General features: G+C 39.6%; 2 protein-coding genes across 4 annotated transcripts in view; one reads left to right on the top strand and one right to left on the bottom strand.

Moving 5' to 3' along the window:
- The window catches only part of PPTC7 (protein phosphatase targeting COQ7), a 37,303-nt gene extending 28,664 nt beyond the window's left edge, over window positions 1-8,639 (top strand). The window contains exons 4-6 of the mRNA XM_047827722.1: window positions 1,694-1,817; window positions 3,476-3,605; window positions 4,728-8,639. Coding sequence (XP_047683678.1) covers window positions 1,694-1,817; window positions 3,476-3,605; window positions 4,728-4,786 — 313 coding nt within the window. The 3' untranslated portion in view covers window positions 4,787-8,639. The remainder of the gene's footprint in view (window positions 1-1,693; window positions 1,818-3,475; window positions 3,606-4,727) is intronic.
- A 1,322-nt stretch (window positions 8,640-9,961) lies between these two features.
- RAD9B (RAD9 checkpoint clamp component B) overlaps window positions 9,962-23,335 on the bottom strand; it is a 29,892-nt gene continuing 16,518 nt past the window's right edge. For 2 of the 3 annotated variants that reach the window (XM_047828828.1, XM_047828829.1), the window contains exons 7-11: window positions 20,450-20,556; window positions 20,303-20,367; window positions 19,631-19,753; window positions 18,256-18,496; window positions 9,963-10,901 (exon numbers count right to left, since the gene is read on the bottom strand). In XM_047828828.1, the coding sequence (XP_047684784.1) occupies window positions 10,773-10,901; window positions 18,256-18,496; window positions 19,631-19,753; window positions 20,303-20,367; window positions 20,450-20,556 (665 nt within the window). In that variant the 3' untranslated portion in view covers window positions 9,963-10,772. Of the gene's footprint in view, window positions 10,902-18,255; window positions 18,497-19,630; window positions 19,754-20,302; window positions 20,368-20,449; window positions 20,557-23,335 lie in introns of all 3 variants that reach the window. The other variant, XM_047828827.1, reaches the window with a different exon arrangement.

Below are 23,335 nucleotides of genomic sequence, written 5' to 3'. Positions count from 1 at the left end.
TTACAGGTTAAGGCAGATTATTAGATATTTCACCTTTCCTTCACCTTGGAGGCTTGGATTCAGTGAAGCTGGCCTTTGGAGATGGCTGAGAACCAGCCTTTGGGAGAGGGCCATTGACTCTTTGAGTATATGATCTTTTCTCCCCACCTGAGATCCACCCCCCCCCACTCCACTTCTTGTATCTGTTTTCATCAGGTGTTATCACAGAAAAACAAACAAAAAACCACTCCCATCTATCTTTTTTAAAGTTGCATACAAAAAGATGTAGTGAAAAATCTACCTCCTATCCCATCCCCCAGCAATACATTATCTCTCCTCAGCCACTGTTGTCTGTTCTTTGTGTCCTTCCAGATTTATTCTCTGCATATGGAAGCGTCTGTGTTTATGAATCTACCCCCCCTACACACACACACACACATGCACACAATGTCTGTACATTCCTCTCTTCATTAACAATGTGTTAAACAGTTTTTCCCAATTTGGAGGGTTACTTTGTTTCTTCACTTATTAGATATTTCTTGAAGACCTACTTTGCACCAGGCATACTAATAATTAAATACTTAGGTGATGACAGGGTGCCTGGATGGCTTAGTCGGTTAAGTGTCTGACTTCAGCTCAGGTCATGATCTTGTGTTTGTGAGTTTGAGCCCCGTGTCAGGCTCTGTGCTGACAGCTCAGAGCCTGGATGGAGCCTGCTTCGGATTCTGTGTCTCCCTCTCTCTCTGCCCCTCCCCCGCTTGCATTCATTCTCATTCTCTCTCTCTCTCTCTCTCTCTCTCTCTCTCTCTCTCTCTCTCTCTCTCAACAATAAATAAACATTAAAAAAAAAAACTTACATGATGAGCACTCTTTAAGCCCTGGAGACATACAGTCCCTACTCTGCCTTACTAGTCCATACTAATACTAATCTAGTAGTAATACTAGTGATTACTGGCACTATAGTGAGAAATACCATTGTAGGTATTTCATGTGAATTAATTCTTACAGGATATGCATGCTCTCTTCCATGGTGCTCTCTTGTTACACTATTATGGCAGCCTCCTGAGAGCCAGAGACAAGCCTGCAGGGAAACTGATGAGTAGAAAATGAATAAGAGAGGATGGAATTTGGCTCTAAAGAATTAGGAAATAAAGACTCATTTCTACTAGGCTTTTAGAGGCATGTTAGTTCTGACTCAGAAAAGAACCCTTCCTCCTTTTAAGCCATATGTGACTAATCATCAAACTCAGTCTTACTTGGTAGTTTCAGTTAAGCTTTTGAAACATTTATATCAGATTTTTCAATTAATTTTTTTCAAGGTTAGGAATTTCAGAACAATTGGGTTTTTTTTTTAATGTTTTTTATTCTTTTTTGAGAGAGAGAGGGAGAGCGAGCCAGCACGAGTGGGGGAGGGGCAGAGAGAGAGGGAGACACAGAATCCAAAGCAGGCTCCAGGCTCTGAGCTGTCAGCACAGAGCCCGACGTGGGGCTCGAACTTGTGAACCGTGAGATCATGACCTGAGCTGAAGTCCGACATTTAACCTACTGAGCCACCAGGCGCCCTGTGACTGGGTTTTTTTTTTTTTTTTATTCTGTTATTATAAATTAGTTTTTCTTATAGCCTCATTACAATATAACATAGTGCCTGTTGGAAACTTTCACCATATCTCTGAAGGCCTCTTGTAACTTTGCCCCTACCCTGTCCTTGTCACAGCCCGGATGCTGCTGATAGCACATCTTTTGATGTCCAGTTAGGAGACATTATCCTGACGGCAACAGATGGACTTTTTGACAACATGCCTGATTATATGATCCTTCAGGAGCTAAAAAAGTTAAAGGTAATTAACTCAAAGGTTAGTTCGTGGAAGGAGAGGCCCTCTCTGGGCAGCTAAGTTTTATTGGTACAATTGTATTATCTCTTTTTGTAGGAAAGGACTCTTGTAAATTTAGGAAAGAAATAATAGTTCTGGTCTTTCAAGCAATTGTAAATGGAAATAGTCACAATTGGAGCACTTGAGAAAAAAAGAGGTTTCCCACCTACACCTTTTAGTAGAGTGGTAAAGGTTAAAAAAAAAAAAAAAAAGAGTGGTAAAGGTAGGAAAGTCCAGATGAGACATTTCTTGTATTTTTAATTGTATTTTAATGGTGCTGGTTCCTGGTTGTCTTTTTCTCCTTTTATTTCTTAACAGACTCAGCAGGTGTTGAGGTCGGGAAAGACAAGAAATCACCACACTAGAGCCAGCCAGGCCAAGGGCAACAGGCAGCTAGGGGCCTTGATGTCATCTGAGCTGTCCCAGTAACTAAAAGTTCAAACTTGGCCCATATAGAGAGTGGAAGGAAGTGAAAACCAGTTTTTCCATATTTTCCTGGCTTTGTAAAAGTACTAACTCTGGGGAAAATTAGCCTTTTCCTAGGTCCTTACCAGTAAGCAGTTATGACTTAAAGTAAGTTGCTGAACTTTTTTTAAGCAATATTTTCCTCACCTTTAAAATGGGGTGTGGGGTACCATGGTCTTAGTTAATCCTCACCACAATGCTATTATAATTTATAGACTAAGACCATGTATACGAGGTCCTTAGTGTCATGCCCCATCTGTGGGATACAGTAAAGGTCAGGTGCTTATATGGAGCTGGCCCCGTGCTCTGTGTGGTGACAGAGTGGTAAGCAGAAATGACACATTCCTTGCATATGGAGCTGACATTCTAGTGGAGAAAGATAATACAAAGAAAGAAATATATAATAAATGTTGGTGGCTTAGAAAGAAACTAAGCAGGGTGAAGGAACAGAGAATAAAGCAAGCTGCTGTTTTAGAAAGAATTGGCCGGGGAAGGCCTCTTTGAGGAAGCGACATTGAAGCAGAAGCCTGTTATTTATTTATACTAAAACTATTCCGAGTCTTAGCATGTTAGAGCTAAAGTGGACCTTGTTTCCCATCCCCATTTTACAGATGAGGAGGTTGAAGCAGCAAGGATAAGGGTATGGATCAAGATCACACAGCTAAACAAGAATCTTTCATCATGATATAAAATTCTGAAGGTATTTTCAATAGGACACCTGGCAGCTCTCACTTGGAGAGCAAACTGTGTGGTTGGCCAGGGTCGCATTCCTAAGCAAGGAAACTTTTGAGGTCCTCCCTGAAGTGCTATCAAAATCCACCTTTTCAGTCCTGTCCAGATTTAGCAAGAATACCTTAAGAATTCCAAATGGGAAAAAAAGCAGAAACGGAAATCCAACCTTCAGGGCCCAAGGCCACCTGAGCAAAGAATGACATCTGACTGACATCTTGTGCAGGCAGCACTGGTGGCCTTGTTCATTTTACTGAAGGTGTAATGTTTTAATGTCTTCTCTAACTAGAGTAAAAACTGAAATGCTGGAAACTGTGGCTAGATAAATGTTACTGTCTCAAAAAGTGGTATTTACAAAAAGTGTATGTACTTGTGTGCAGAAATCCTATGAGGCATTGTGTAAAAATAACTCCCTCATCCTTTCGTCTTAGAATTCAAATTATGAGAGTATACAACAGACGGCAAGAAGCATTGCTGAGCAAGCCCATGAGCTGGCCTATGACCCAAATTATATGTCACCTTTTGCACAGTTTGCATGTGACAATGGATTGAATGTGAGAGGTAAGCATTCCTTAGGAAGGTCATAGGGACTAACTGGGGACATAGTAGGATGGGAGCATTCTGGGCTGTGGGGTGAGGTAAACTAGAGCACTGGGGTGAGACCGGTAAGATATCCTCTTCAGTTGGGAGCCCGTGGCTTTGAGCCTGGTCAGCAGGCCCTAGCACTGAAGGACAAGAGCAGGTACCTGTCATCGTGTCTTCCCCACAGAGGATGTCCTCCAGAACTGAACTCCATTGGCTGTAGAGGCAGGCGGAACCTGAAGCCCTTTATTGCCACCACTGCACTGCTTGGACCTGAGCCCAAAAGGCCTCTAAGTCTGCCTAGAGGCCCTGGACATTCCTAACAGCTTAACATTCTGCCCTTCACGGGTCTGACATTTCACTTCTCCCTTCCTCTGGCCTTGTGGGACTCGTTGACGATATTTGCCTGCCAGATTACCACAGCAGGTTTTGAAGAGGAAAGCAATGTTAAACTGCCCTTGCCTCAAGAGTCCTTCTATCTGCTGAACGATATGTAACTTCGGGAGCAGGCCAGCAGCTCAGTCTTAGAGCTGGGGTGACATGTTGTGCTGTCGTATAAGAACTTGTGGAGTTGGTCAGTGTCTTGCTGGTACAATATTGTGACATGTAAAGCATTTCTTAGCCCTCCAGGAAGTATTAAAATAGAAAAAAGCACATGCCATAGCTGTTTGGCAGATTAGAATACAAGACTATTCCTAGTTTCAAAACATTAGATATGTTTGTCCAAATTAGGATTGTGAGTAAAAGCCTGTAACTTTCTCATCAGGCAGAATTTATCCCAACCAGATTTGTCTAGTTTACTGCGATTGCTGTAGACAGAGGATGTGGTAGCCATTTTAATAGAGCTCCTGTGGTAAAGAAGCAGCGAAGGTTTTTTTTAAACCTCAGTTAAACTACATGTCTTTTTTTTTTTTTAACTATTTCTCTTTATCAGATATTTTCCATATCAAATACTTTTCTACTAGAGCATGTTGACACATCAAACCTGCCTTACTTGCAAACTTTTATCTCCTAGTACCTGCTTAGGCTTACATTTTTAATTGACTTTTCCTTTTAAGATCTCTGAATACATTTTCATTTTCATTTTCATTTTCATTTTAGGTGGAAAGCCAGATGACATCACCGTCCTTCTTTCAATAGTGGCTGAGTATACAGACTGACCCGCCTAGGTGTCAACTCCGGCCTTTCCTTTCATCTTCCCAAGTTCTCCCCTGCCACATGTGCTGATCCTGCTGGCGGGACCGTGTTTCTTTGCCACTGATCTCGATGGCCGGTGATGTAAGCCTTTGCCTGTCTTTTTGAGACCCGGTTGAGATCTTTGTGGAGAACCACTACTGTCGTTTGTTCGCTAGCTCATTATCTGCCAGCAACTTTGAAGAGAATCAAGATTTGAAGATAGGCCTTCACTTCCTACTGTCCTTTCTCCGATGGGATGGAGGTTTTCAAGGCCAAAATGGCTATTGCGTTTCCAAAATGGTTTAGGCATTGAAAATGATGATGTTGGTAACGTGCATTCAAAATTACAGTGTGTAAAAGGGATTTTTAAAGTCTAACACAAATTGTATGTTATGGTACATCTACTAGAAACATACATTATCATCAAAAGAAACGTTACACACGTACTATACAGTCTTTGTTATGATGATTGGGTGTGGCTTTATGTTTTCATTATAAACTCCTCTTTTTCAGGGGCTTATAATTCTGCTCTAAAACACTGCTCTGGATTATGAAGTCTTTATCCCAGGAGCTTTTTTGTTACAAATTGGAAGAAAACTTCAGTTTAGTTCTATGGATGCAAATGTTCTGTGGTTTTTAAAAGATGCCTAATTGTACTCCTATAAGGAAAGTTTCGGCAGTTTATTGAGTGGTCCAAATCATAGGCTGGTGGCCTGATCTGCAGGAGGGGTGAGGGAGACTCCCTACCAACATTTTTCAATGGAAATATTATTCAATATTGTAAACTCCTCAAAGCCTAGAAATTTAATGTTGTGGATGAAGTTCCTCCCAGCTGTCAGATACGATGCCCCTGTGTGGGAGTCCCTGGGCCACAGGCCTCACAGTGGACAGCTGTAACTTTGAATTTTGTTGGCTTTTACAGTCGTGCTACTCCTGGTCTCCCTGTCAGACCTGTCATTAGTAGCCTTGCTCTCCGTAGAGCGTGCACCACATTCGGGGAGTCTGTGTGGAAAGAGCACCTTGGGCGATGGCAACAGCACAAGAGTCCACAGGGAAAACTCCTGGTGATGATCTGACATTTGCATTTGCCCTACACAGAAATTTAGGGGTTTCTGAATCAAGCTTAATGTTTACAGTTTCCGAATAGCCATCTTGCAGTGTATAGTTTCCTTATAAAACTACCCCGCATTCAGTTTTCCCTTTATCTGCAAGCCCAGACTTATTTTTAAGGTTTGTGTACAAGTTGACTGCTGTAAAGATATATATTTTTGGGTCAGTTTTTTTTCCTTCATTAACTTGGTGGTAGAAAATATATATATATATATATATATATATATATATATATACACTTAGAAATTCTTAAATTAAAGCCATGTTTTATATATAAGTCAGGTAACATTGGTGTATAGATGAGAATGCAATTAAACCTGATGAGAATCTACTGGAGGAGAATACAGAAAGTCTCTTTCTCTAAAGGAGATACTTATTCCCTGGTTTATTGCATTAAAACTTATGTTTGAGGTTACCTCAACTTGTTTTAAAAGATTTTGTTTTGTGAATTTGTACTGTATATTTGAGTAACTGTCAAGCTTTTGTTTTATTTAAAATTGTTTAACATGTACCATGTACATGTCATTACTATATTTCAATGCATCATGCTTGTAACAGGCATTTCATTTATAATAAGAATGAGTTATTCATTTGTAAGCCGTTCAGTAATTTATCTACTATTCCTAAATTGGCATAATGTTAGATATCTATTTTGAATCACCTTTAATTACATGTCAGAATGCCTTAACTACCCTAACTTGACAAAACAGAATTCTTTGGTAGAGGAGATAGGGGACGGGGCAGGGGGATGGAGGGGAGACTGTTGAAATAATGAGTAGCCATCGTGCTTTGATAAAACACAGAAGCGTGAGTGGCAAGTGGTGGGGTATTTATTTTGCACAAACTGTTTGCAGTCTCTGTGTATTTAAAAAGTAAAGAAAGTTGCATCCAGAAGGGTTTTGTTGGAAAGAATACATTTATAGTTGGACTGACAATTTCAGTTCTTTTGTTTGGGTTTTTAATTATTTCTGGTCAGAGGTATGTAGCCTTATGATCTGGATATATTTTGCATTAATTTTCCAATGCCTACATTTAATTCCTTGTAAGAGCAGTTCTGTTCAAGTCACTGGCTTTCCTCTGCTCTCATTTAACCCTTCAAACACAATCTTTATAAAGCTAGATTGGTGGTGTTTTACACAACACATTTATTTAATCAACTTACTTTTTTTGAGAAATGACTGTTAGAAACCGACATCGTTTGTGTCAGTGATGTTGAAAGTAGCAGGACAAGAATTGAGTTTCACAGTGGAACTGACTTTGGACCTGGCCTGTAGATTAGTGACACAGTATTTTCTCTATTTTCTTTTGCCCTGTCCTTTGTGTGTTGAGCACTTCATTTTGTGACTGGGGGTTGGGGGGAGTGGTCAGTTGAAGTGCTGCTTAACAGGGAACTCTCCTTCCACTCCCAGCGATCAGAGGCTCTGCTGGATCCATACTGGAATTTTCCAGGTCACAGAACCCAAGTCTCTGGGGGGTGTGACTGAGATATACTACTTGGTGGGTCTGATTTTGAACTTGATGTGTGTGTTAGTTGTATTTTAAATCAAGCAGTATAAACACACACACACACACACACACACACACACATTTGCCTCATCCAATGGACTTTTATAACAAAAGAGAATTTGGATTTCTAATTTACAAATGGCAAATTATTTATCCCTCTCTGGATGCACCAAAGACCAGTAAAGTTTATAGCTTTTCCATCTATATTTATAAAGCAATACTGTATTATAAAAATCAATATTTTTATCACATGCTTGAAATTTTTATTTTATTCTGTTTTAAAATGTGCACTCTAAACATATCAGAACCTTATTTCTTCCTGTGAACTTAAGCTGCCTGCGCACAAAAAAATTTACTGAATGGATAATGCAGTAGAATCCATAGGCTCTTCAAAACTGAAAGAAGAAATGGGGGTGGGGGAAACAAGTTATTTGTCCTGAATTACTGTCCTGGCTTGATGTGGTTGATAGGTACTAAATCACAAAATCCATTCCAGGTATGCATGTCTGGGGGGGCGGGCTGTGTCTAGATTAGAAACTAGATTTTAAGCTTTGCGTGATAGGAGTGTGTCCTCTCCTGTCAGCTGCATTTGTTCTGGATAGAACAGTAGCCTTCAGTACCACCTTCAGTAGCACCAACCCACCACCTTGAGTAACGAGGCAGGAGTTGTTGGGATTCACTGAGTCGGTTTTGAGCATTTTGGAGATTGTAAACAAGATTGGCTAGAACTGTAAATGTTTGTCCTCTGGAATAAGTTCATGGTTCCTTGTCACCTTATACCAGCTATCTTTGGTAGAAGCTACAGCATCCAATTTCCCTGGAAACTATCACATTTTGCAGTGAAAAAATTTTACAATATGAAAAACAAAGCAAAATCTACTTATAAAATTGAAAATGTGAAGCAGAAAAGGATTTGGATTCTATTTGCTAAAAAAAAATTCTTTGCAAAATTGAACTTCTCAAACTAAACATCAACAGTGTCCATGGCAAAATTTTAACTGTTAGCAGGTAGTTTGTGGCAAAGATGGCTAAATAATGAAGCAAATTTGAATTTGTGTATACTAATGAGCTGCTTTTTTCTGTTGAGACTATCATTGTTTGTCTTACCCAAGAGGCAATGACCTGAATTGGATGTCTGAAATATAACTTATGCAGGAATAGTTCTGTAAATACATTTAAATAAACTGTAAAGATATTTAATAAATATAGTATTTATACTAATCTGCGTTAACTCCTCTTAATTTGAACCTTAACTACATAAGACACCAGCCCTTGGCATTTTGTGGGTCTCTGTCAAGTCCTCATTTCCAAGGCTCTTAGTCATGCCAGCAGTACTCCTTACTTTGTAGCTATCATTTTCTGTCTTTTACTAGTTTATCCCACTTAGCTCTTTTTCACCAGCTGGTTTACTACATCAGTTTAGCTGCCTCAAAAATTCATCAAAATGGACTGATAATTGAATGTAAAATATAGATGTTTTCCCAACTGAGAAGGCTTTTGCATCTTCCAAAAATGGTATGGAATGAAGCCACAAAAAAATCTGGTGTCATTTAAACTTAGCATTCTGTATGCAAATTATAAACCCAAATTACATACAATTTAATAGTGTGACTATCTCTTCCAGACTTGTGCTGCATCCAGGCAATTATTGGTGAGGGTGCCTTCACAACGTGCACCCCTCTGCCCATTTCAGCAAGCGAACCAGAAACTTCATCCTCTGCAAGGAGACCTCCAGTTACTCTTGGGTACACCTGCTCTCTTTGTAGTCATCCGCAATCATTAGGAATTTGTGAAATTTCAGTGTTAATCATCAGTGTAAGCATAAGATATGTAAATCTTTAGCCTACAGTGTGAAAGGACTTGAAATTATGTGGGCATTGCCAATTTCCACAAAAAGCTCGGTGAAAGCCCATTTTCATTCACTGAGGAACATTTTGGGATGAACTTGAGTTTTTATTAGGTTATTGTGGGTAGCTCTGACTCATTGACTAAGCTACAAGAGCCAAATTCATTCTGGTTTTAGTTAGAACTCTGTTCACAGTTCTAAAGTTTACCAATTCACTCTGCCACCTTTGTGTATGAAATCCTCACAAAACGTACAACTGCTTGCCAGTTAAACATTTCCTTGTGATGTGTTGGTTCACAAAGACTCCACAGTAAGATGTTACAGAAGTCAAGAGTTTGTCAGGTTATAATCGACTCTAAACAGGTTTGGGGGAGGGAGAGGCAGGCGTAAAATTACATAACAATGGTTTTGTGCCAGATTTTTTTTTTTTTAATTTTTTTTTTTTTTTTTCAACGTTTATTTATTTTTGGGACAGAGAGAGACAGAGCATGAACGGGGGAGGGGCAGAGAGAGAGGGAGACACAGAATTGGAAACAGGCTCCAGGCTCTGAGCCATCAGCCCAGAGCCCGACGCGGGGCTCGAACTCACGGACAGCGAGATCGTGACCTGGCTGAAGTCGGACGCTTAACCGACTGCGCCACCCAGGCGCCCCTGTGCCAGATTTTTTAGTCTGTTTGTTCAGGTAGGAAGCTGATTCTCAGACGGACAAAGAACAGAGACATTTGTAATCTACCTCATTTTACTCCAAACCTAGGGTCCCTGGCAGTGGAGGCTGCTGATCTATGTCAGATAACAGAAATAATTTTTTGGCATCAGTTCCATTAGATTCTTTTCTGCATCACACTGCAAAATGTAAAAACCACATATGAAAATCAGAACAATTTAAGGCTACAAAATAAAATTTTACAATACCTAAAAAAACTCCAAAGTGAGGGGGGGTAGCTATTATTTTTATTCCAGACTTTTTTCTTCCAGAGATTGTTTTACTTAAAATCTTAAAGTATAAAAAGCAATGAACAAAAAAAGTCATGCATTACACGAGAAAAGATTGCATAACTTTTAACTGTCTGAAAGCACCCAAACTCAAATGTTTGCAATCAAATACAAAAGCTACCTACTAGTCACAAGACCACAGGCCATATTGACGCATTCCAAAGAGCTGCTGAAGAAAGTCTAAATACCTTTAAAAACTGGCAAAGAAAATGCTAAAAGCTCTAGTGTGAACGTGCACTGAATTGGAGAACTCGAATGGGCTTTTTCCCTGTACGGGAAAACTCTTCTGCCTCCCAAGTAGCATAACGGATTTAAAGTAAATATGTCCACTTAACAAGCAGCTATTTCTAGATATGGCTGTTATACCAGATGATGATGTTGAGAAAAGCAGAAACCCATCCCCCATTTCGAGGAAGGCCAAGACAATATCTTTATTGACTAAATGTGAAAACGTGTCTGAGGTTGCAAGTGAGCTAGCAAATGGGCTGAGGGCCAATTCAGCCATCATTAAGTGTTAGAATGTGGAAAAACTGCCATCATTCATGTCCTCTTCACTGTCACTTGCTGTTGCCAGACTGTCAAAAGGGTGGTTGAAGCATTCTTGCTGGTCAGAAGAAACTGCTCCAAAGAACATGCAAGAAAACTGGAGGGAAAGAAGTTACTCCACTGTTTATTCAAGTGAAAGTGCTCGTCAGATGCCCCAGGTACCAGCCCCTTTTCAGAAACCTGGCCAATATGGTCCCCTAACATTAACGGTGATGGTTCATGGAACACCCCGAACCTTCATGACTGGTCCAGCACATCCTAAAACAAAACCTTTCCCTGACTTCAAGGCACAGTTTGGGATAAGTGATGTGCTTCTGACTCTTCTAAGCCATTAAAAAAAAATTTTTTTTTTAAGTTTATTTATTTTGAGAGACAGAGTGGAGGAGGGGCAGAGAGAGAGGGAGTGTAGAGCTCTGTCAGCACAGAGCCCAGTGTGGGGCTCAAATTCACGAACCATGAGACCTGAGCTGAAACCAAGAGTGGGACACTTAACCGACTGAGCCACCTAGGTGCCCCCTGCCTGAGCCATTAAAACTCACACCAAGGCAGTGGGAGACAAAGGGACCTTCTGCGGGCTACTTGACTAATTCATCTTCCCTTTCCCTCCTGCTTCAGCAGAGGCTACCACTCCCAGCTAAGGCCAATCCTTCCCTCCCTGTCTCTGCCTCCCAGGCCTCTCCTCTCTTGAATAGGAATATCACCACTGTAATCAAATGTCACTTATCTCTTTTTTTCTTAGTATTTATTTTTGAGAGAGCAAATGGGAGGGGCAGAGAGAGGGAGGCAGAGGATCTGAAGCGGGCTTTGCATTGACAGCAGAGAGCCTGATGCCAGGCTTCAACTCACCAACCGTGAGACCATGACCTGAGTTGAAGTCAGGCACCTAACCTACGGAGCCACCCAAGCGCCCCTCTCATCTTTAAAATATAAAATAGCCTTATCCCATTCCCCACTTCCAACCGTTGCCTGACCTCTGCTGTAGAGTTGTCTTGCATTTACTGTCTCCATTTTCTCATTCTCCTATTCCTCAATCCTATCTGAAAAAGCTGCTGACCCCATCACTTCACAAACTGTTCTTGTGGTCACCCCAAATCACCACATCCTTGTCAATGACCATTTGGGGTCTTCATCCCATTTGATACTCACTGACTCTTCTCATACCTTCCCCCTGCCACACTCTCCTGGTTGCCTTTAGAATTTTCAGCTGGCTCGCCCTTTGAATTAGGGTTTCGCAGTCAGCACTACAGACATTTTGGGGCTGAGGGTTCTTCATTGTGGGGACTGTGCTGTGCAGCAGGGGATGTTGAGCGGCACCCATGGCCTCTATCCACTAGATGCCAGTAGCATTCCCCGCCCCCCACCAAACTGCAACATCCAAAAAGCCCCTAGACATCGCTCAGTGTCTTCTGGGGAGCATAACCGCCCAGGTTAAGAACCACTGCTTTAGGGGCACCTTGGTGGTTCAGTCAGCTAAACGTCTGACTCTTGGTTTCAGCTCAGGTTATGAGCTCACGGTGTGTGAGATCAAGTCCCATGTTGGGCTCTGTGCTGACAGTGCAGAGCCTGCTTAGGATTCTCTGTCCCTCTCTCTCTGCCCCTACCCCACACTCGCATACTCTCTCTCTCTCAAAAATAAACAAACATTAAAAAAAAAAAAAAAAAAGACATGGAGCCTGCTTAAGATTCTCTCCTTCTTCTGCCCCTCCGAGGCTCTCATGCACACACACACCCTCTCTTCCTCCCTCTCTCTCAAAACATAAATAAAAATAATTAAAAATAAATAAATAATTTGCCTCAGTAAAACTGCACCCAAAATAATAAGCTACCTAGAAATAAGCCTAACCAAAGAGGTGAAAGATGTGTACTCTGAAAACTGCAAAGCACTACTGAGAGATTGCAGAGGACACAAAGAAATGGAAAGGCATTCCACGCTCATGGATTGGAAGAATAAATATTGTTAAAACGTCTATACTACCCAAAGCAATCTACTCATTTAGTGCAATTCCTACCAAAACACCAACAGCATTTTTACAAAAATAGAACACACAATCCTAAAGTTTGTATGGAACCACAAAAGACCCTAAATAGCCAAAGCAATCTTGAAAGAAAAGCAAAGCTGGAGGCATCACAATTCCGGACTTCAAGTTAAATTACAAAGCTGTAGTAATCAAAACAGTACGGTACTGGCACAAAACCAGACACATAGATCAATGGAAGAGAATAGAAAATCCAGAAATAAACCCACAATTACATGGCCAATTAATCCAGAAATAAACCCACAATTACATGGCCAATTCTTCGATGAAAGAATATCCAATGGGACAAAGAATGTCTCTTCAACAAATGGAGTTGGGAAAACTGGACCACTTACTTACACCATACACAAAAATAAATTCAAAATGGATTAAAGATCTAAATAGGAGACCTGAAATCACAAAAATCCTAGAAGAAAACACAAGCAGTAACTTCTTTGACACAGGCAGTAGCAACTTCTTTATAGATATGTCTCCTGAGGCAAGGGAAACAAAAGCAAAAATAAACTATTGGGACTACATCAAAATAAAAAGCTGCTGCACAGTGCAGGAAACAATCAACAAAACTAAAAGGCAACCTACAGAATGGGGAAGTGGTTTGCAAATGACCTATCCAGTACAGGGGTAGTATCCAAAATATGTAAAGAATTTATGAAACTCGAGCACCTGGGTGACTCAGCTGGTTAAGCATCCGACTCTTGATTTCAGCTCAGGTCATGATCTCATGGTTCGTGAGTTTGAACTCCACAACAGACTCCATGCTTACAGTGCAGAGCCTACTTGGGTTCTCTCTTTTTCCCTCTCTCTGCCCCACACCTGCTTCTGTGCTGTCTCTCTCTCTCAAAATAAATAAATATTTAAGCAGAAAAAACAACACACTTTTAGGAATTTGCCTTGAAGATAACACTTTCGACAATATGAAAATATATGTGTAAAAGTTATTCACTGCAGCTTTGTAACTGCAAAATATAAGGGGGGCTTATCTAAATGCCCACATATAAGAGAATGGTTGAATTAATTATGGTACATCACAGGTGAAATACTACACAACTGTTGGGGGGGGGGTGGGGGACATAGAAAGTGACAGGGAGTGATTTGCAGTACATACTAGTAGGTGCAAAAAGCCAAGCAGAAAACAGCATGTATAGTATAAGAAAGGAGAAGAAATAAAATACATGCATCTGCTCATTTGTGCAAAACTAACACAAATGATCAATGAAAAACTAATGAGATGTATTCTCTACAAAGGGTACAAAGAAGGGAGTGATGATCCCTTCTTTGTCTCTGCAGAGACGCTTGCATAGTTCTGACTTCTAGTGCTGTTCACGGGTCAGCACTCAAAGACCAAATCAACAAGGATTTGGGGAGAACCAGAATGGAAGACAAGCAAACAAAGGTATCCATATGATGATTAATATAACCATACTGAAATATGAGTGAAGGAAGAAACTACCCTAAGTAACTTTGAAAAACGGTCTTTTGAATATATACTTTATAGCTAAAGACACAAAAATGTTCACAAATATTATACCTCTGTTAGCAGATTCATTTTTCCAGGGGTATGGGTTAGCAATTCTGAAACTACGTTCTTGGATTGAACAATAAGTAAACATGTTGTGGATAGTAACAGCCAAGTTTCTCATTGTCAGACAGGAGTTATAAAGAAAAGGGGGTGGTGGTGTTGGACTGGAACTGGAGGTATCATTATGAATGCATGGGTTTTCGTGTACATATGTATGTATGTACACAAATAGATACAAAAATCGATCAGTATGTGTGTATATGTCAATAAATGCATATGTTTCCTAGTTCTGTCTGCTGAGAGGCCCTAGAAGCAAGGAAACCCAAGTACAAAGGAGCACAAAACCTACTACCCACAAGTTGTTTTTGTCCACCATCCCCAATCAAAGGAACCAGGACTCTGGGGGAAATGGCTGATTCCATTTGGGTTGGAGTCAGAAAAATACAAGTTAAGCCTAGCACACTTTAAATTTCCCAAAAGTAAGTAAGTGCTCAAAAAATGCTGGAGACATGCCAAAGAGATAGTCTCCCAGTGGCCAAATATGGAGAGTTCAAGCAACAAAATAAATGATAGTTATGGATCATTACCCAGAAAGTAGGATTAATATCCAAGAGTATTTTGTGATCTAAATAACTGAATAACAGATGAGGGGAAGGAAAGTTATTAAAGTGCAATTTCATCAGATAGTAGAAAAATTACCCACCAAAAAATTACCATTTGTCAAGCATCACAGTAATAACTATTTTAGACAAAAAAAGCATCAATGGATGCTAAAATTAGTAGGCAAAAAGTATGATGAGAAACAGGATATTCATGTAGTTTCAAAGTACCTTCCACCACGACACCTTCAACTACTAACAGAAAAAAGTGCCTTTACAGTGGAGAGATCTGGCAGATAACACCTTAATTATATGATAAAAATTAGGATTACCAAGGCAAGTCTCCATCATGTGCCTCCAGATACGATGTAGAAGAACACAGCATCATTCTGTTGTATTCTTACTAAAAATCACAGCTGAAATTTAACCATGAAGAAATCAGGAAAATTCAAAATCAGGGATATTCTAGTGAAGTGTCAAGGTAAAGAAAGGCAAAACAAGATTTTGAAAATGTTCCAGACTAAAGGAGACTGTTAACATTTAGGGAATCTGGGTAAATGGTATGTGGGAATTATATACTAAATTCTGTGAGCCTGAATTTATTTCAAAATTTAAAAAAATTGATGTGCATGTGTATGAGTGTGTACATATGCACAGAAAAAGTCTTAACAGGTAGAGTAATAATAAAAGTGTTCATAGTGATTATCTCTGAAAATCTCTGATTTGTACTTTCTGATTTTTCTCTGATGAACTGATAATTGTACTGTTACACATAAATGTTAGCATTTGGAGAGTCTGCGAGAAGGGTATGTAGGAATTCTTTGTACTAATTTTGCAACTTTTTAGAAGTGAAATTATTTTAAAATGAAAAGTTAAAAATAAACGAAACAAACAGGATGGGCCATATTATCGTAAGAATGTCACTAGCACCATAATGGCTACAATTTTAGTCTGGTTCACAGGGGATGGCCCTCTAGTGTGCATGGCAGATAACTGCTAATCAACTAGAGATACAACTTTAGTCATTCTCAGCTTGCCCAACCAAATGACTGACAGGTGGTGTTACTAGAGAGGAAACCTATCTGCCATTCCCGGCGTGGAGTGTGTTCTGTAATGGGGCAAGAGGGAGGGAAGGAGGAGGCCCAGTGAAGAGCATAGGAAATATCTTAGGGACAGTCCCCGAATGCCATTCCGAGGAGTTTAGGTGTAATCTCATGGGAAAAAAGGAATGATCCAAGAGTTTTGAAGACAGGAGAGTGATGTGTAAAAATAACATTTAATGAGCGCCGACCATGTGCCAGCTCCATATATTGGTTCAATTAGTTTCCACAGTTCTAATTAATGGGTAGTATTATTATTATCTCCATTTTACTGATAAAAAAAAAAAAAAAAACTAAGACAAAGAGGAGTAACTTGTCCTAGTCACACAGCTAGTCAGTGGCAAGCAGGGATGTGAACCCAGGAACTCTAAATCTGGAGCCAGCACTCTGAACCCCTGTACTCCATCCTCAGCTAGAAGGTTTGCACAAAATCTTCTAAAATACTTTGAGGAGAACCAGAGTGCAGGGGAATGGAGGCATGGAGGCATGGAGGCCAACTTGAAGGCTCACAGTAGTTTGGGAGGAAGATGGTATGGGGATAAATACTTAACCATATTGGAATTTCAGTTTTGCAGGAATTTGCCACATTAAGGCAAATAATTCCCTTTAAAAATAGAATTTCCTTTTTAAAATTTAAGTGACATGATGGGAAATTTGAAGAAGAGTACCTGTAATGGTGCTCATGGAGCTTACAGTTCTTTATACATGTCACTTTCTCTACTGAGGAAACGGGCAATTTTAATGAATTTCAGGGAGGTGAAGCAGTCAGAAAATGTTTTTGTGTTGTTATCTGTGAAAAAGTAAGCACATAACGTGTGACCAAAAAAAGGACGGGGAAAACACTTTCATATAATCAAAGGACAAATTTCTGTTTTCACCTTATGGCCAAGCTAGGAATACAGAAGAGAAAACTGTGAACTGCTAGGAATGTAACAGGTATTCAGTAAACACTTATAGGGGCACCTAGGTGGCTCAGTGGGTTGAGCTCCAACTTCAGCTCAGGTCATGATCTCGCAGTCTGTGAGTTCGAGCCCCGCATTGGGCTCTGTGCTGACAGCTCAGAACTCGGAGCTTGCTTCGGATCTTGTGTTTCCCTCTCTCTCTGCCCCTCCCATGCTCACGCTCTGTCTCTTTCTCTCTCTCTCTCAAAAATAAAATAAACATTAAAAATTTTTAAAGAGGGGTGCCTGGGTGGCTCAGTTGGTTAAGTGTCCAACTTCGGCTCAGGTCATGATCTCAAGGTCGGTAGATTTAAGCCCCATGTTGGGCTCTGTGCTGACAGCCTGGAGCCTGCTTCAGACTCTGTGTCTCCCTCTCTCTGTGCCCCTCCCCCGCTCAAGTTCTGTCTCTCAAAAATAAATAAATGTTAAAATTTTTTTTTAATTTTTTAAAGAAAAAAATAAACACTCATAGCATCAAACTGAATAATAAATGGAGTTTACAACCCAATTTTACTATTCTAAAAATCTTTTATACAGCATAAAAGATAGCGACTTTTACAAATATTCTTTCTCCCTTCAATTTTCTAATTCTAAGAAACTCATATTTCCAGTAAAAGAAGCTTGAATAAAACATTAATGTAAACATGTTAAATTGGGACTGGTATTTCAGATACTTCAGTTTTCTAATAAATCCTATTTATCTTCAGCTCAATAGATATAATAAGGTTTAACACAACAGCACTCCATAAAGCTTATTATCCACCTAGTAAAATGTTGGTAATACAAATGTTATTAGCTGGGACTCCACAATGAAAAAATTTATGATGTTTGTTAGGATGAAATTTGTATTTGTACTACAATGAGTAAATGGTTTCCCAGCCAAATTTGAAAACTAAAATGAGGACACTTATTTTAGAAAAGAAATTATAAGACTTTAGCAAAGTATTTGTACTCACAGATAAGTATCTTGTAAGAAATCATAATTTATTCTTTTAAACAAATGACCCAAATCTCTACTTGAATATACTTTGTTACTCAATGAGCAATTTTTAACTCTTTTGTACGGACAGCCTATATAAGTCAGTCTTTGCACCATCTCAGACTGGTTTCACCTCTGCCCTATCAAAAAGTAAGGATGAACTAAATTCAGGATATTGGGGTGAGCTTGGGCAAGGAGACTGCAAAAGGAGACAGATGATGAGAATTCCTGACTGAGACACGGTCGGGTCGGTCGCGTCTCAACGCTTTCCCTTTACCTTCCTCAGATACGGAGACCCCGGCACCTCCTCCGTGTCGCTGACGCTGCTTTCCGACACTTCACTCCCGTCTCCATTCGCTCTTTTCATTATGGGGCTGCCACAGTTTTCCAGTGCAGAGACATCTGTGAGAGTCTCCTTCGGATAAAGCCTTTTAGGTGCTACTTTTCTCAGGATACATTCTGGGGCCTTGCTGGTTACATTTTTACCAGCCTCTGAATTTGAACTCAGCGGCTCTGACCTGAGGTATTAAGAGATTAAATGAATGAACTGTTTGCCTGGAAATATATATTTTCATATAACTGATGAAGCAATATGGGATGACAGTGATAACACTGGTTTAGAGAATATATTGAAACAACACAGAACTAGTTGTTGAAAGTTAAAATTTACCTATATGATTATTTAGAAATTCTCCCTACAGATTCAAATTCTTCAGTAAAGCAACCCAGTGTGCATGAGACAAACCTGTGATGTAGTAACAGGACCAAAAGTTAGAAAAAAAGTCAAATACTAAACATCTGTATGATAATATTTTATACAGTCAATAAAAATCATGTTTCCAGGGCCACCTGGCCAACTCAGTTTGTAGAGCATGTGACTCTTGATCTCACGGTTGTGAGTTCGGGCCCCATGTTGTATGCAGACATTACTTAGAAATAAAATCTTAAAGAAAAACCATGTTTCCGAATCATAATCAGTGATACTGGAACATATTCACAATATATTCTGTGGGGGAAAAACAAGATACAAAACTACATATGCTATATGATCCTGATCTTATTTTAAAACGCAAGTATATGCAAAATAAGAGAAAAAAAGGTGAGGCAAATGTTAGCAGTGGCTATCTCTAGGTAGTGCGATTTTGATTATCTTCTTTCTACTTTTCTGTATTTTCCAAATTTCCCATAGTACCTTTAAGCTACTTTTACAGTGAAGAACCCTGCACCAAAAAAAAAAAAAAAAAAAAAAAAAAAAAAAAGTTACTAAGAGACAAAAAAAGGAAAGAAAAACAATGGCTGTCTCCTTGTCTGAGAAAGAGAGTTCTAGGCAGTGAATAAAAACTGTCCGGTGAAGCTTAACACCATATCCCTCCTAAAAAATGACTACCAAAAATGGAAATGAGTTTTGGGTAGTAACAAAGATAAACCAAAACTATTAAATTCTGATCAGAACAGAAAAAGCAAATTTCTAACACATGACTGAGGATATCTCAATGCTAGTTAGGTCCTACCATAGCTCTTCCTGATTCAGTCAAACTGATCTAATGTTTTGTTCCTCGACTGTTTCCTAAATGAATGCCAATGAATTATTTCAGAATAAGATTGCAATGGCTTTTTCCCAAACAATAAAGACGTTGAAACATTGGCCTTACCTTTTTTGTTTTTGGGAAAGACACAGTGACTGCGGAGAAGATGCTCTACTTGGCTCATCAGCTAATGTAGCCAAAATAAAGTTAGCTTCCAATAACATATCATCAATACTTAAAGCCATAGGTCTAAAAAAAGGCAAAGTCAGAGCAAACATCATACACATTTTCTGATGGACACTGGGAAAACATTAAAAAATGACACTTAATTCAAGAGTGAAAGGAGATCATAGAAGTAGAAGTCCTTTTTGTCTTTTCACAAAGTTAACGCAGTCCTAAGGGCTGAAAGGGACCTTAGACATCATCAGATCTAATTTCATAAAACACATCTATCCTAACCTAATCTCATTTGAAATTTTAGTTCTGAAATACCATAGAAAATATCATAGCTTCATAGAGATTAGACTTATTTAAGCCATGTATAATTTTCTAATTAGGCAATTTATTTGGCACCATGTCAAATTTATAAGTGTTTTCACTCTGCAGAATATATCTTTCTCAATTACCAATTAAAAAATGCCCTGTTATGGCATCCTTCAAAATTCTAGTTTGATAAGTGTTGCTGATAAAGTAAGCAATTCCTGAGGTGTGAATTAACTGCAAAGCGATCCAAAGGGTTTTATTATTGATATATAACAATTAAAAAAAAAAAACTCAGAAAACTTCCCAAGGACTTACTTCCCAGGAAAATCAAAATGAATGGCTATAGGAGCATGTGTAGCTTCTGAAAACGTCAGTATTCCCTGAAAGAAAATAAGAAGAAAAATAGTTGAAAATCTTTATTTAAAAATTACCAGTGAAATTTTGACACAAATTTTTGTTTACCTTCAATTCTTTGAAGCAAAATGTTATTTCACTATCAACTCCAATTTGAAAGAAGTCAAACTCATCTGGGCCAACAAACATCTCACTGTACACAGAACTGGTCAAATCTGTTCGATATTATAGGAAAATAAAGAATAAAATTAGTTCCAGAAGTACTTGTGAAATGTTTTAAAAATGTTTTTTTTTTTTTTTTTTTTGAGAGAGAGAGAGCGAGCATGTGTGAGCATGGAGACACAGAGAGATGGAGAGAGAGAATCCCAAGCTGGTTCCACACTGTCAGCACAGAGCCCAATGTGGGACTCGATCTCACAAACTGTGAGATCATGACGTGAGCTGAAATCAAGAGTCGGATGCTTAACCCACTGAGCCACCCAGGCACCCCATTTGTTAAATTTTAATATGAAAATACAACTGTAAGTGGTAGATTAAAAATAGCCACAAGTCCTTTGACATCCCTTCACTGAGAGATGGGGTCTATGTCTATGCCCCCTCTCCTGAATTTGGGTAGGAGGGCTCTCTGACTACTGCGACCAATAGGATATGGCGCTATAGGTGAAATGACCTGGTGCTGGTTTCTGAAGAGACTGGCAACTTCTACTTCCTCTATTCTCTATCCACTTCCTCTATCCTATAACACTCACTCTTGGAATTCAGCCACCATGCTGAGTTCATGCTATATGAAGTCCAAGTTAATGGAGAGGCCATATCTATGCAGTCACTCTGGTTAACGGCCCAACTGTGTTCCCAAGATCAACTACCAGACATCTTGGATGTCTTCAGATGATTCCAGACCCAGCCGCTATCTAACTACAATTGCATGAAAGACCCCCAAGTGAGAACTGTCTAGCTGAGCCTCATAAACCCACAGAAACATAAGTGACAAGAATAAATTATTTTGTTTTTCACAGCAAAGTGTTTGATATAAATGCTCAGAAATATATACACACACACGAGTACCTTTTCTTCCATTTTCTTTTTACACCTTACTTGAAGTGTAATTAACATACACTGTTATATTAGTTTCACATATATAATTCAACAATTCTATACATTCCTCAGTATTCATCAATATAAGTGTATTCTTAATCCCCTTTATCTGTATCAACCATCCCCCTACTTACCTTCCCTCTGCCAACCACTGGTTTGTTCTCTATACTTACGAGAATGGGCAAGGGGCGCCTGGGTGGCTCAGTTGGTTAATTGTCCAACTTCAGTTCAGGTCATGATCTCACAGCTTGTGGGTTCAAGCCCCACATCGGGCTCCGTGCTGACAGCTCAGAGCTCAGAGCCTGGAGCCTGCTTGGGATTCTGTGTTTCATTCTCTCTCTGCCCCTCCCACACTTGTGCTCTGTCTCTGTCTCTCAAAAATAAACGTAAAAAAAAAAATTTTTTTTTAAAAAGAGAGAGAATGCTGGGGCACCTGGGTGGCTCAGTCAGTTAAGTCTTTGGCTCAGGTCATGATATCACAGCTCATGAGTTCAAGCCCCACATTGGGCTCTGCCTGGAGCCTGCTTCAGATTCTGTGTCTCCCTCTCTCTCTGCCCACCCCTGCTCATGCTCTGTCTCTCTCTCTCCTTCAAAAATAAATAAACATTAAAAAAAATAAAAGAGAATGCTTTTTGTTTGTTTCTCTTCTTTGTTCGTTCATTTGTTTCTTAAATTCCACATGAGTGAAATCATATAGTATTTGTCCTTCTCTGATTGATTTATTGCATTTAGCATTATATCCTTTAGGTACACCCACGTTGTTTTAAATGGAAAAATTTCATTCTTTTTTATGGCTGAGTAATATTACATTATATACATACCACATCTTCTTTATCCATTCATCTATGGATGGACTTGGGTTGCTTCCGAATCTTGGCTGTTCTAAATAATGCTACAGTGAACACAGGGGTGCATATATCTTTTCAAGTCAGTGTTTACATTTCCTTTGGGTAAATACCCAATAGTGGAATTATTGGATCATATTGTATTTGGGTTTTTTTTTTTAAGTTTATTTAAGAGAGAGAGAGAGAGACAGCAAGCACAAGCAGCGAAGGTGCAGAGAGAGAGGTAGAGAGAAGATCCCAAGCACAGAGCCCGAGACAGGGCTCAATCTCACAAACCATGAGACCATGACCTGAGCTGAAATCAAGGGTCGGACGCTTAACCAACTGAGCCACCCACATGCCCCTAGTATTTCAATTTTTAATTTTTTCAGGAAACTCTATACTATTTTACACAGAGGCTGCACCAATTTATATTCCCACCATCAGTGCACAAGAGTTCTTTTTTCTCAACATCCTCGCCAACACTTACTATTTCTATGTTTTTTATTTTAGCCATTCTGACAGCTTTAAGATGATTATCTCATTGTGTGTTGTGTTTTTTTTTTTTTTCTTTAAAGGAAGACAGACTACCACATGCAGCACCTCATTTGTATGTGTCTCAAGTCTTGGAAGCTTGACTACCCAAGTTCTCCTGCAAAAGGACCGTGAGAGCTTGTTTGAAGGTTGTAGCAGGGGAGAGCAGCTACTTGTATACCGTTGACCAAAAAACAGTCCTCTATCAGGGAAGGTCATCCTCTTCAACTGAGCACACAGCTTCTGGAGGGACACACATCAAGCGGTAAGGGAGGAAGGGGACACCTGCCTAGCCAGACAGATTAGCCAAAGCAACCCTGGCAATGGATGGGGTGACAGATGTTGCAGCCAGGTCACCCTCACATCCTCATTGTGGTTTTGATTTGCATTTCCCTGCTGATGAGCGATGTTGAGCATCTTTTTATATGTCTGTGGCCATCTGTATGCCTTCTTTGGAAAAATGGGTATTTAGGTCCTCTGCCCTTTTTTTATTGAATTACTTTTAATAGCTTCACAGTATTTCATTACTTTCACTCAACCA

The sequence above is a fragment of the Prionailurus viverrinus genome, chromosome D3 (genome assembly GCF_022837055.1).
Source record: "Prionailurus viverrinus isolate Anna chromosome D3, UM_Priviv_1.0, whole genome shotgun sequence".
Classification (NCBI taxonomy): Eukaryota; Metazoa; Chordata; class Mammalia; order Carnivora; family Felidae; genus Prionailurus; species Prionailurus viverrinus.
Note: the sequence above shows the minus strand (reverse complement) of the source record. Positions and strands in the feature narration are given on the sequence as shown.